The sequence below is a fragment of the Mauremys reevesii genome, linkage group 2, assembly GCF_016161935.1.
Source record: "Mauremys reevesii isolate NIE-2019 linkage group 2, ASM1616193v1, whole genome shotgun sequence".
In the NCBI taxonomy this organism is placed as follows: domain Eukaryota; kingdom Metazoa; phylum Chordata; order Testudines; family Geoemydidae; genus Mauremys; species Mauremys reevesii.
Genome location: NC_052624.1, coordinates 243,301,693 through 243,316,389, shown reverse-complemented (window position 1 = coordinate 243,316,389; position 14,697 = coordinate 243,301,693). Strand labels below are relative to the sequence as shown.

The 14,697-nt window shown below is 39.1% G+C and overlaps 1 protein-coding gene across 20 annotated transcripts in view; it reads left to right on the top strand.

The window, feature by feature from the left end:
* The window catches only part of C2H8orf88 (chromosome 2 C8orf88 homolog), a 152,372-nt gene that overhangs the window by 30,164 nt on the left and 107,511 nt on the right, over nucleotides 1-14,697 (top strand). For 10 of the 20 annotated variants that reach the window (XR_005594138.1, XM_039524907.1, XM_039524906.1 and 7 more), the window contains exon 5: nucleotides 1,054-1,160. Coding sequence is in view for 17 of the 20 variants with exons in the window: in XM_039524907.1 (XP_039380841.1) it covers nucleotides 1,054-1,160 (107 nt within the window). In the remaining 3 variants the exon portion in view is untranslated. Of the gene's footprint in view, nucleotides 1-1,053; nucleotides 1,161-1,815; nucleotides 1,905-7,776; nucleotides 9,197-14,697 lie in introns of those variants that run through there. The other 10 variants (XR_005594135.1, XR_005594136.1, XM_039524908.1 and 7 more) reach the window with 2 other exon arrangements.

Below are 14,697 nucleotides of genomic sequence, written 5' to 3'. Positions count from 1 at the left end.
ATGTTTGAATTACCAGCTTCCAAGGTAACGGGGAAAATGTGAACTCTGAAAAGGTACATATGCTTGTTCCAGATAGCAGTCTTTGCTTAGAAGTGATGCTTTCCTCCCATATGTGGATTGGGCTATGCGAAGGAGACAGGCTTTTGGAACCTTGCTACTTTGATGTAAAAATAGTACAGCAAACTTAAAACTCTCGTAGTGTCATCTGACCTTGCCATAACTACAGAAAAACTCCATTGGGAGGCATGTTTGGGTTTAAGGGCTTGTATGGTATAGCTATATTGGTGCAATAGCTGACTAGCACAGATGTGGTAAGTTTGCACCAATGCAATTTAGTGTAGCCATAACAGTACAAAACAAAATCCCAGTTAGACAAGCCCTAAGCATAGCTATCAAGATTTGTGCAGCTTCATGCATTACACTCATGTGAACTAGCTCATTACACTTACCCGTTTGCAAGGTTGCATGTAAGTTCATCTCTTAAATTCATGCTGGTTTACGGCATCAGCTTGGTTGCCCTGGTTCCCTCAGTTTATCTGCAGGGAAAGCTTATTACACATACTGCCCTGAGCGCATGTCTTAACACTGATCTGGAGGAATTTCCCTTAGCATTAACAGGTAGATCAGTCTCTATGGCTAGTTCTGGGTGTCTCTGCACAGTATGCTAGTTAGTGCAAATTATGGGAGTTTGGTGTAAGATCTGGAACTGAGACCCACCAAATTCATTTTGTATAGGAACCCTGAAACATCCATTTTTAGCAGTAACTTCAAATTCTTCTGAGCGGTATTGGATTCAAACTGGTGATCTATACATGAAATACTTCGTAGTTCACTAGTAATGACCTGAAGCAGCTAGTCCTTCCAAAACCACTCTTTTAAGAGTAGGTGTATATTGCACATGCACACAAAGTGCACCCTTTTCACACAAAAAGATCTTAGAAAAGTCAAGCACTCAAAAATTGGGAAATGACAGCATTTAAGCTGCTTTGCAAATATCACAGTTTAACAAATAACTTTATAGTAATCTGTTGGTGTATAATCCTGTGCTTGCAGAAAGAATTAAATACAGCAGAGATTTCCTCTTGAAGCTTTCAAGTGTTTCGCTCTCTCAAAAGAAGCCGGAATTTCTTCCTGATCATCCTATTGTACTTGAAAAACCAGTAAGTGTATTCTTGCAATTTAAACCAAGCAGTGAAAAGCAGTCTTGCAGGTTGCCAACTGTCAGTGTTGATTGAGCAAAGTTTAACTTTAAAAAAATCTGTTTGCAGAGGTACATGATGGAGTAATAACATTATTACTGTAGCACCTTGAGTCCCCAGGTGGATTGGCATTTTATCATGACAGAATAACTACGGTGCTCCATAGTGCTTCCAGCTGTCAGTTCCTTTGTTGCCTCTTAACAATGGCTCAGCTCTTAACCTTGTTTAAATGTACTGTACTTGGCTTCTTAGCTATGTTGCTTCAGCTTTCCTTCTTAATAGCTATCAAATATATCTTCAGTTTGGTGTGGTATACTTTAACTAATCTCTTCTTGCTGTTGGCAACTTAAAAAAAAAAAAGTCAGTCTTAAACTTGCATGACCCAGGTTTGATCTAAAAGGGTTGTAATTTGGGGATTTCTCAGCTCCCAAATTCTCAAATATTTTTTTGTAGTCATTATTTACTCGTACTGAATATTTCTCTCTCTCTCCATTTTTGGCCTGGAGCAAACTTTCCTTTACAAACGCTTTCCCCATTTACAAACAATGAATTGGCCATGTTTTTGTGAGAATGAATCCAGGGTTTAAGAACCCAAACTTTTTCTTGGTATCCTCAGATACAAGGAACAAAGGCCACCTTAAACTGGTATAAATGGCATTCAAGAAGAAAGTCTTGTACAAATCAGGATAGACCATGTTTCTCAAGGTATCCAACACCTTTAAATAATAATATTAATAGTAATAATACCTACCTCTGACATAGCCTTAATGCCTTAATATACCACCTTGTTGGAGTGTAGAGCAAGTATGCGTTCCCTTAGCATTAAACCCATGAATTAACACCCGCTCTGCTCTGATGGTCAGTATTCCTGCATAAATTCAGCTCATTCTGTGCCTGTTGGAGAAGAAGTGGGTGATGAGCAGTACATCAGGGAGTGCCACCTTCACACCAGGAGCTGGGGAAACTCTCTGGATGCCAAATGAATTTGTGCTACAATAGAGGAGGGATGGATTTTTCACATCCTCCCTAGAGAATGCTGTGGCCATTCTATTTAAGAAACCATCCAGTACTACAATGGGATATTTTTTAAGAACGTGGAGATGACTTCTCTTGTGGTTCAGAGGCAAGTATCAATCATCTTCCAGTCAGCAAAGAACACGCAACAATTTCTGCATACTGTCAAGACACAGACTGATAAACTCCGGGACTCAAGCTCTTAATACTGGCTTGTTGGAGTCTTTTGTGATATTTGGTGGTGGAGAATTCTATAGCTGGACTTCTTTGGACACAGTTCAACATCACCTGATTGCATACTTCTGGATTTGCCTCTACGAAAACCTATCTGCAATGCTGTACTGAGAGCTTTCATTTTTGAAGAGACTCGTTACTTTTAGGAACTTTCTCTATATGGAGACAGCCTAGGATCAAGCTAATGCTGCCTTTATTGAAACCAGACACACTTGGCTGGGAGCCCTCATCTGGAGGCGCATTAGAATCTTGCGGCTCTGTCTGTGGGATGTTGTGTTAGTGAACTGAGTTTTGCTCATATCACTCCAGAATCAGGGCACTTCTGTTAGCAGGAAGAGGGATCCTAGGCTTGCTGATGTCTCTAGAGAATAAAGCTTGTGAAGCTTGCTGGTAATCGGGGGTGAAAATTCTGTCAAGTTTCTTGGCATGAGTTTCCCAGCACTGTACAGCTGTGTTCTGCAAGAATATTCTCCATCCATTTACAAGCAAGCTGCTTGTCTTTCTCTTGTAATCAAGTATACAAGACCCTTCTTAAAGTATATTAGGCAGCTATTTTGTTTTTTGACCTATTTAAGGTAGACCAGTTTCTCATCAACACCTGGGTTTTTGCAGGATTTGAAGCATTAAAGTCCTGTCTTACGACCATTGTAATCCTGACAGATTGATGGAAGGGTCCCCCTCTTTTTGTGAACTCAGATCTCTCCCAGGGACACTTTCGGCTGCTGTTTCCCGTAGTGACGATTTAAACAAAATTCCTCAGGGAAATGGAGACATCTTTGAATTTTTTCAAAGGTTATAGAACTCAGTCTTTTATTTTACTTGGGTCACATGTCTATCTCCAGGAGATCCACTTGGAATTTTTCTTCTGAAATCCGTACCCAGTGGGCTGGGTTTTGTATCCAAGAAAACAGTGTCTAAATGACTACGTGCATTTCTTTTTGCTACAACTTAGTAGACTGCAACTTCACTGCTTATCTAATCAGAAGGAATGCCTGCTTCTGCAGCCAATCTCTGGTCTGCTTCTGGTCAGGAGACTTGTAGAACAGCAGTGAGTTCCATGTACACTTTTATGTACTTACTTTTTGTCTTGAAGACAAGCTTACGGCTTCATTTGTTGGTGCTTGAACCTGCACCCAGGGCAGGGGAGTCCAACAATCTAGTCCCCTGGTTTATTTCTGAATGGTTTCTCTTAAGTTTCTATTGTAGGCGCTAACTCCGTGGGTGCTCCGGGGTTCAGTCACCGATTGGGGGGGGGGGACTGCTCAGCACCTACAAGCCACAGCTGTTCGGGGAGGCCCCGGGGCTGGCCACTGATCAGCTGGTGGGAGGCGCTCATGGGAGCATGGAGAGCAGCAGGTGGAGGGCCTTGGGGGAGGGGGCGGAGGGGCTGGAAGAGGTGGGGCGAGGGCAGGGCCTTGGGGGAAGGGGTGGAGTGGGAGCGGGGCCTCAGGGTGGAGCAGGGATGGAGCACCCCCCAGGAAAAATAAAAGTCAGCATCTGTGGTTTCTATATTTAAGTTTTTATTCCTCTATTTTAAAAACAAGACTTATGCACTTCGAAAAAGTAAATATTGATTCCCCTCTACTGCAACTGGTTTGTTTTTTCCATTGATAATTTTGTGATGCTACTTAATTGTAGACTGATCCCTGGAACTTTCTAGTCTACGAGTAGAGATTTCTCTCAGAATTTCTTTCAGGAGAAGACTATTTACCTATTGCCATTTTTGGTCAACATATATTTAGCTGTGGCATATCACTTACTCACATCCCTTCAGTTGTTGGCTCTAAATCTCTTTAAACTACACACACAATGGGGAAATGCATTTCCAGCATCTTACTAGAAAATAATTGAACATCAGTGGCACTGTGTTTTTACTTCAGGAGAGTGTGCAGTACATTCTACTGGAGCAAGCTGCTCAGACTCGAACATGGAAGACTCCTTTTGGGAGCCTGTATTCAAGAATCGTGGTCTGCTACTAACTATTTTCAGCCACCCTTGACTAGTGGAAGTTAGCTCAAAGATTTTGTCCATTTTGGACAGAACAAAGTTCTTTGCCTGCATCTTTTAAAGCTAACAGGTATAAGTTATTGCAAAAACTGCTTCAAACTTAATTGAACATCAGTGGCACTGTGTTTTTACTTCAGGAGAGTGTGCAGTACATTCTACTGGAGCAAGCTGCTCAGACTCGAACATGGAAGACTCCTTTTGGGAGCCTGTATTCAAGAATCGTGGTCTGCTACTAACTATTTTCAGCCACCCTTGACTAGTGGAAGTTAGCTCAAAGATTTTGTCCATTTTGGACAGAACAAAGTTCTTTGCCTGCATCTTTTAAAGCTAACAGGTATAAGTTATTGCAAAAACTGCTTCAAACTTAACTGTAGTATTTTCTGCTGAGTAAATTAACTTAACATTCCTCAAATGGCCACGGATTACCAGATTGTTTAGAAAAATAATGTAATCTTATTTCCAAAAATGAAACAAACTTTGTGTGCATGCTTTAGTGTCTTGCCAAAAAATTCTGCTAATACACAGTACCAGGCGAGCTATATAAAAAGCTGTTCAAATTGCTGACATACCTAAAGACGATGATCCTTCAAGGAGCTCTGTATGAAGCATGTACCCTAGCAAGAAGCTCTATTTGAAGTCAGTAGGATCCACCCATGTGCGGGATCTGCTGGTACAGAGCTCCTTGCATCATCAGGCCTAAGTTTAGCTGTGGAACAATGCACAATAGTGCAAACAATGGAGATGCAAGGTGGAAAGGAGACTGCTTACAGATCAACTTTATTTAGGTTTGCATGTGCTGAATACATCTTGAAGGCCTTAGTATTGTTAGTAATCTAAAGTACTCAGTGTAATTCTTCAAAAAGAGTACTTAGATCTTAAAAGGGACTCCTGAAAAGTGATAGAAATCTTTACCTACCACTTTCTTGGCTATGTTAACTGTATAGATCCACTACAATTCTTGTATAGGCAAGTACCAGTTTTAACATATGGATGAAAAGCTGTGAGGGTGTTCTGATTCTGTTCCATGTTAGTAACAGGGATATTACTGACCCTTATTAGTGGGGATGTTACCCTAAACTCAAGGGCATCTTTTTGTCAATAATAGCAGCTGTCTCAAGTGTAAATGCTTATTGCATGTGACTGAAGATTTTCGCTCTACTTCAACAGGAGGTTTTATGAAACAATGCAAGAGTAGGTTGGGGTGTATATGCCAGACTTCTAGTGGTGATGTTATGACTTCACACGCTTGCCAGATGTGTTACAGATATTCTTTCTTCCTTCTGCAAAGTCCATTTCAGTAAGACTCTACTTCACAAAAAGAACAGGAGTACTTGTGGCACCTTAGAGACTAACAAATTTCTTTCAGCATGAGCTTTTGTGAGCTACAGCTCACTTCTTCGGATGCATAGAATGGAACACACAGACAGGAGATATTTATACATACAGAGAACATGAAAAGGTGGAAGTATGCATACCAACAGGAAGAGTCTAATCAATTGAGATGAGCTATCATCAGCAGGAGAAAAAAAAACCTTTTGAAGTGATAATTAAGATGACCCATAGAAGGTGCGGGGAGAACTTAACATAGGGAAATAGATTCAATTAATCTTCTATGGGTCATCTTAATTATCACTTCAAAAGGTTTTTTTTTCTCCTGCTGTTGATAGCTTATCTCAATTGATTAGACTCTTCCTGTTGGTATGCATACTTCCACCTTTTCATGTTCTCTGTATGTATAAATATCTCCTGTCTGTGTGTTCCATTCTATGCATCCGAAGAAGTGAGCTGGAGCTCATGAAAGCTCATGCTGAAAGAAATTTGTTAGTCTCTAAGGTGCCACAATTACTCCTGTTCTTTTTGCGGACACAGACTAACACGGCTGCTACTCTGAAATCTACTTCACAAGCTGACTTTTGAAGTCTGGCTGTTACCTGGACTGGACTGAAACCCTCTACATATAACTTTGTTTTTTTTTTTCTCTAGTACTGATCCGACACGAAACAGCAACTCGTTTGGAAATATATTTCAATATCAGATTTTAACCTTCAGGGTCACTAAACTTGCTTAGTTAGAGACCTATTGGCTTAATTAGCTAGTCTCACAAGTTCTCTATGATTATTCTAGGTGGGCAGTCGTGGAATTTTCTGTGTCTGACTGCTATGCCAATGCTGAGATTGTAGTTCAGTTCATTATTAACCAGTCTCTGTACTGAACCCAACTCTCAGTTCCTTTTCCTTGCCATTCATTTCCAAGACTACCTGCTGTACTCTTAGTTGTTGTGGTGTCTTATTCCTTTTATAAATCACTATTACTATCTCTGTTAAAGTCCCTCTTTATAATACTATCTTGCTTTCTGTACTGGTAGCAAGTTTTACTCAGTCTTGTATTTCTGGAGCTTTGCCAGTAGTACTTTTGTTTGTGGATTTATTTCAGCATATTGTCCTTGATGGGAACTATTTACTGGCAGCATTTTTTAATTTGCTCAAAACAGACCTATTGGTTCTACTATAGGCGCCGACTTCGTGGATGCTCTGGGGCTGGAGTGCCCACAGGAAAAAACTTGTGAGCGCTCAGCACCCACCAGCAGCCCCTTGGATCAGCTCCTCCTCCTTCCTCTCCCTCTCCCCCAGTCTTCCTGCCCCTGGTGGGCCCCGCTGATCAGCTCCTCCCCCTCCCTCCCAGCTTCTCCTGCCTGCTGCGATCAGCTGTTCAGCGGCATGCAGGAGATGCTGGGGGAGGGGGCAGAATGGGTCAGGAAGGGGGTTTGGAGGAAGGGGTGGAGTGGGGGTGGGGCCTGAGGCAGAACAGGGGTTGAGCACTCCCCTGGGAACAGGAAGTCAGCACCTCTGGGTTCTACCATTTGCTGGCTTTCATGCATCAGTAATTGGTGGTAAGCACCTTCTGAGGTAGCTGTTGAGCAGCAGTTTGGAAATGTTCTAAAATAGGATCCTCAAGTGTTGTTGAATACTGGTCTAAATTTTCAGGTGACTAGTAATTTTTGAGTCTTCATCTTGATGAAGTCTTTTTAAAGAGACCTTATTTTTAGAGGGTGAGTGGTTGGCACTTCTTGATAATTGGGTTCCATTAAGGTACCTCAGATTGGGTTTACAATGACAAGTTGCTTTTAAAAATTTAGGCCACAATTTGAGGGATTTAATTAACTTGTAATTCTTCGTATAATCTCTTACAATCTTACATATTTAGTATACATATCTCATTATGAATACTTTTTGTTACGCTTCAACGAGATTTAACTTGCTATGTGTAATTTAAATGACATTTCAAACTCTGAAGTAATTTTTTGGGTCTGTTTGTCTTACAGGAAAAAAATATTTTATTGCCTTATGTAAGAAATGACAGGTCCTTTTGAAGATAAGAAATCCATCTTTTGGACAGCTAACAATGAAGTGGATTAAGGGCCAGATTTTTAAAGGTATTTAGGTGCCTTAAGATGCAGATAAGTGCTTAGTGGAATTTACAGAAGCATCTAGGTGCTTAAATACTTTAAAAAAAACAAACGAGGAAAAAAAACTGGTCATTAGTCAAGAATGCCAATAGAATGTAAACAAATTACAATGGATGTAAATTTGTATATTTAATTATCAAAAGCAAGAAGTGTTTTCAGCACTGACAAACTCAGGTTCACTGAATCAACTTGATTTGTAGAACCACCAACTTTAAACCAGTATTTCTGACTCAGATTTTGTTTGCAATATTCAGATTTTCATTAGCTGTAATAATGGAACAGAAACACAAGTTGTAGTAATTCTCAAACATGACTTACATCCAAGTATATTAATTCTTGTATTTTGAAATTGACTTTGATTGCTTTTCAGTAATTCACATTGACGCTCGGTGACCTCTTGCATTCTGTGGCTATACTACTAGTTTCTTTCAAGATGTTTAATATCTTGACATTTTAGTTTCATTGAAAGGCAGCACAGTTTCCATAAAACTAGAATATCCACCCAAACAATCGTTGACTGTACAGGGGAGCTGCCTATAGGGCAGTGGATTTCAGGAACTGCAATACTAACTAGTGTCATCCAATGATACTATTTTTCCAAAGTGAAAATGGGAAGTGGTGACAATGAAAAATTGCAAGAATCCTTATCGGAAGTGCATGCTAGTGAAAGTCTTGTAGCTGTTTCCTTAAATAAGGATTGTATAATGAAAAGACGCCTCAAAGTCTTTTAGTTAATAATGTACAGTATTGCTTACATAAGCAAATACAGCTCTCTAAATTGACTAACTTCAAGCATAATACAAAAATTTTGGTCTAGCTACTTGTAATAGGTTCTGTACTCAGAATTGCAATAAAGCTGAAATTAATCCTTTCACTCCTGAAATTGGATTTTTCTAGCATCATTTTGTTTTCTAGCAAAGGATAAATTTGAACTAGAAATTGAACCAGAGGAAGGATTAGATAGAGCAATAGTACTAAAAATTTGCAAAGTTAGATTTGTTAAAGATGTGATTAGCCTTTCAGTTGTCTTAATATTGTCTAAACTATGCAAAATAAGGTTCTCAAAAAAGTCCTGGATTTTCACTTGGTGTTTGTCATCTTTGTTTCTATACATACAGCAGCGGTTTCAGACAATCATTGTAATTCTTTAATGTCCCTTATGTGTGTCAATTAAAATATTTTGTGAGTCCAATCTGTTTGTACACTTACATTTAAAGCACACAGTGCATCAGTTTGAAAATCTTAAATTTACAAAAGACAGAAATAGTTCAACTATAATTGGCGGTTACAGGTATGTTCTTCCCAGTAGCAACCCTATAGCTAATGCTGAAGGCAATTCCAGTTTTACTCTCATCCCTTCTATTTCAAACTCTTTTAGTGCTGAGATTCCTTAAATGTTATCAATTGTGGATTAGTGATTGGCTATATCATTAGTAAATGGGGAATAATTTTGCAGTGGCAGGAAGACTGATTACTTGATTTAGTAGAATGTTTCTATCTCTGGCATTTGACTTATTCAATTCTAGAACAGATTACCTTATCCATTAGAAAGGAACAAAAATTTTTTTTAACTTCATGGAGACAATTTAAACCAGAATGTAGAGAGCATAGTTGTGTAAAAAGATGTTCCCTATACATCACTCTTAAATGACATATTATGTGCCCACAAGCACAATATCAGAGCACCAGATCATTGGTAACACAGCCATCCACTTGACTGACATCACTTCCTGAAGGCCTGTGGATTTTTCATCCCAGTAATGACATGGCCTGCCTTTGTTTGGCAAAAAAGGATTTTTTTCTCACTAACCTGAAAGCATATTCTTAAATATACTAATTAAAGCTAAGGATGAGCAAACCAACTCTATCAAAATAGGAAACCAGACCATTTGTTAATTGCTGTAGTTAATAATCTGTACCTGGCTAAGAAATTCAGTCAGTACTGACACATTCTATAATAGACTTGAAATTGTACTGCAGGTGGAAAAGACGGTCTACATTTTACTTCCATCTGTTTTCCTAGCAATTGGTCTTAAACATGCAGAAGGGAAGGACAGATGGTTTTAATGAGAGCATATTTTTCTTGTAAAATTATCATACATCTTGTGGAAATATTTTTGAGATGTTGATATCCCAAATGCTGGCTTAAGTTTAATGCTGAAGTACTGTGATTGAAGAACTACTTCCTTGTGTGTAATCCATCCCAAATTGTGCAACATACTTTCTTAGCTGCATTCCCAACCCTCTCTACCCAAAACAAAATACAGTTGAAACTTTATCTGACAAAACAGCTCAAGCCAGAAACATGAAATTACTACTAAAAAGTCTTTGAGGAAAAAAGCCTCCATGAAAGAGCATTCATATTTTTAAAGATGTAGATGTTTTAAAGTCTTCAGGTTCAAAGTGTCCTACAGATGCTTTCTCTTGTTTCCGATGCCTGTTTTTAACTAAGGTAGAATATTGGATGTGAATGGATGAGAACACCTCAGTGTTTAGTATCTGTCTTGTTTTAAATGTCCCTTTCCCTGAATATTTAAAAGCAAAAAAAGTTTTACATTAAATCCGTATTAGGGTGAGAGATCAGCAGGAAGTTTGCAAAGTGTGGGATGTGGTTGGGTTTGAAAAGTTTTGATATATGCATAAATATATGGCAGGAGTCTTGACTTTTTTTTAAACTTGGAAAATGATTCATTAGAAAAGTATTGGTTTCAATAAACACTCATTGGGAGGAATTCCCAGTTCCAGAAGGAATTTCTTCTCAAAACCGGAGAAACGTACACCAGGATGGCCAACAGGCTGATGGTTAGGGCATCCTGGTGGATAGGTAGGGGACCAAGGACTTGAAACAGGGCCTAACTTGGGCAAAGCCTGGACTTGAATGGGGGTTTCCGACTCCCCATATGTATGTCTCTAACACTGAGCTTTTGGCTATTCTGGGGGTACATTCTATCACTCTGTTTTTCCTATACAGCAAGACGAAATCATTTCAAAACCTCAAGTTTTTATGAAATGGAAATGTCTTCTGGCCAGCCTTACTTAAGAGCACAAGTCCCAGTGACATTCAATGGGGGACACGCTCCAATTCAAATTACTCATGAAAATTCCACCTATGGTTTCTAACACTAAGTTGGCTTGTTTTAGGTATGTAACTTCCACTGATTTCTAGAACTCTGAACTTCAAGATATTACTGTTACATGTATACAAGAAATTACTGTTGAATGTGAAAATTAAACTTCACTACTTAGAGTTGCTGTTCTATTGTATGTATGGGTTTTCAGCTTCAGTGGCAGACTTGCACGTAGGATACTTAAGAACAGCCATACTGGGTCAGACCAAAAGTCCATCTAGCCCAGTATCCTGTGTTCTGACAGTAGATAATGTCAAATGCTCCAGAGGGAATGAACAGAACAGGTAATCATCAAGTGATCCATCCCCCATTGCCCATTCACAGCTTCTGGCAAATTAAAACAGACTTGCAAACTTGTACATCAGTTTTCTAAAAGAAATAACAAACCTTTCTACATCTTCAAATGTTGTCTAAATACTTGTTCAGCTTATTTTCAATGGTTTTAGGCTGACTCCCTCAACTCTCCTTTTCTTTAGCAGCTGTAGAATTATGTAGAGGTACACTGTCCTTATTAATATTTCATATCTGACTTAAGGGACTGCACTGTTTGAACCCAAATAAGACTTGATGAATACTGTAACATACAGCTTTACTTGTATCCAATCCCAATACAAATAGCAGGCACATAAAATTTCTCTGAAATATTGCACATTTTCTCTCTCCCCTCCCCACTGAGAATTTTTGGGATCACCCCAAAGCTGAGGCTAGAATTTACCTCCAAAACACCCAAGTTTATGTGAAAGGCCAATAGCTGCCCCATGCCTCTCAGTTATATTGCTCACGCTCCAGGGGCTGACTGCTCAGAGCAGTAGTACTCTTTCCATTTGTTAGCGTGCCTCTAGGCTCTGGAGTTTACTCTTTTTCTGTAAATGCTTAGCTCCAGGCTCTAGTGCAAAATATTCCTAGCCCATGATTGGCTGTGTGGGAAATGGGTTTAGGCCCCACTTTCTCTGGAGAGAGAGGACATCTTTTGAACCCTAAACTTTTGAGGGGGGCGAAGAGTGCATATCCCACAATGGCCTGTCGTCTTTGCTCAAGAGGGGAAGGGAAAGAACATTCCCTACTACACCACTTCTCTCAAACAAAATTTCCCTAGCAAACATTGTTAGTGGAGTCTGCAAAGCTTCACCATGGGCTCTGACTGTCACTATTGTCGTACTTGGTGAGAGGAGTCCTGCTCTTTTGCAAACATGGATGAATTGTCACAAAGGAGTACAAAAGAATATCATAAGTGTGTAGGGAGAGAATCAGAAAGGCTAAAGCACAAAATGAATTACACCTAGCAAGAGACATAAAAGGCACTAAGAGGAGGTTCTTTAAATACATTAGGATCAAGAGAAAGACATGTGAGTATAAGAGTATGTCCTCTACTTAGTGGGGAAGGAGCTAATAACTGATGACATCAAGAAGGCTGAGGTATTCATGTCTATTTTGTTTGCCTTAACTAAAAAGGCTAGTGGTGATCAGATAATATTAACAAGAAGGGTGAAGGAACACAAGCCAAAATAGAGAAGGAACAGGTTACAGAATATTTCGATAAGATGGATGTATTCAAGTTGACAGGGCCTGAGGAATTTCATCATCAGGTACTTAAGGAACTAGTTGAAGCAATCTTGGAACAATTAGCAATTATGTTCAAGAACTCATGGCGGATGGATGAGGTCCACGGGACTGGTGAAGGGTAAATGTAATGCCTATCTTTAAAAAGGGGAACAAGGAGGACTCAGGGAATTAGAGACAGTCAGCCTAACTTTGGTATCTGGAAAGATACTGGAACAAATTATTAAACAATCTTTGTAAGCACCTAGAGGATAATAGGATTTTAATTAGGGCTGTCGATAAATCACAGTTAACTTGTGCAATTAACTCAAAATAAATCATGATTAATCGCAGTTTTAATTGTATTGTTAAACAATAGAATACCAATTGAAATGTATTAAATATTTTGGATGTTTTTCTACATTTTCATATATATTGTATTCTGTGTTGTAATTGAAATCCAAGTTTATATTCTTTTTAATTAAAATATTTTCACTGTAAAAATGATAAAAGAAATAGTATTTTTCAGTTCACCTCATATAACTACTGTAGTGCAATCTCTTTGTTGTGAAAGTGCAATTTACAAATGTAGATTTTTTTTTGGTTACATAACTGAACTCAAAACCAAAACAGCATAATACTTCAAAGGCTACAAGTCCACTCAGTCCTACTTTTTGTTCAGCCAATTGCCAAGACAAACAAGTTTGTTTACATTTACAAAAGATAATGCCACCCTCTTCTTATTTACAATGTCACCAGAAGCAGCAAAGAATCCTGTGGCACCTTATAGACTAACAGACGTTTTGCAGCATGAGCTTTCGTGGGTGAATGCCCACTTCGTCGGATGCAAGAGTGGAAATTTCCAGGGGCAGGTGTATATATGCAAGCAAGAAGCAAGCTAGAGATAACGAGGTTAGATCAATCAGGGAGGATGAGGCCCTGTTCTAGCAGTTGAGGTGTGAAAACCAAGGGAGGAGAAACTGGTTCTGTAATTGGCAAGCCATTCACAGTCTTTGTTTAATCCTAAACTGATGGTGTCAAATTTGCAAATGAACTGAAGCTCAGCAGTTTCTCTTAGAAGTCTGGTCCTAAAATTTCACCAGAAAGTCAGAACAGGCATTTGCATGGAACTTTTGTAGTCAGCATTGCAAGGTGTTTACTTGCCAGATATGCTACACATTTGTATGCCCCTTCATGCTTTGGCCACGATTCAAGAGGACATACTTCCATGCTGATAATGCTCATTAAAAAAATAATGCATTGATTACATTTGTAACTGAACTTCTTGGGGGAGAATTGTAGGTCTCCTGCTCTGTTTTACCTGCATTCTGCCATATATTTCATGTTATAACAGTCTCAGATGATGACCCAGCACATGTTGTTCATTTTAAGAACACTTTCACTGCACATTTCACAAAATGTAAGAAGGTACCAATGTAAGATTTCTAAAGATAGCTATGGCACTCAACCCAAGGTTTAAGAGTCTGAAGTGCCTTTCAAAATCTGAGAGGGATGAGGTATGGAGCATGCTTTTAAAAGTCGTAAAAGAGCAACACTCCAATGCAGAAACTACAGAACCTGAACCACCAAAAAAGTAAATCAGCCTTTTGCTGGTGGCATCTGACTCAGATAATGAAAACGAACATGCGTTGGTCTGCACTGCTTTGGATTGTTATTGAGTAGAACCCGTCATCAGCATGGATGCATGTTCCCTGGAATGGTGGTTGACGCATGAAGGGACACATGAATCTTTAGAGCATCTGGCATATAAATATCTTGCTATGCTGGCTAGATCAGTGCCATGTTCTCACTTTCAGGGACATTGTAAGCAAGAATCAGACAGCATTATCTCCTGGAAATGTAAACAAACTTCTTTATATTTAAATCAGTATATTTGAAAACATCCAAAAATATTTAAATAAATAGTATTATATTGTTTAACAGTGCTACTAATCATGCGATTAATTGTCATTATTTTTTTTAATTGCTTGACCGACCTAATTATAAGCAATAACCAACATGGATTTGTCAAGAGAAAATCATGCCAAACCAGCTAATTTCCTTTGTTGACAGGGTTACTGGCCTGGAGGTAGGAGAGAATCAAGAGCCG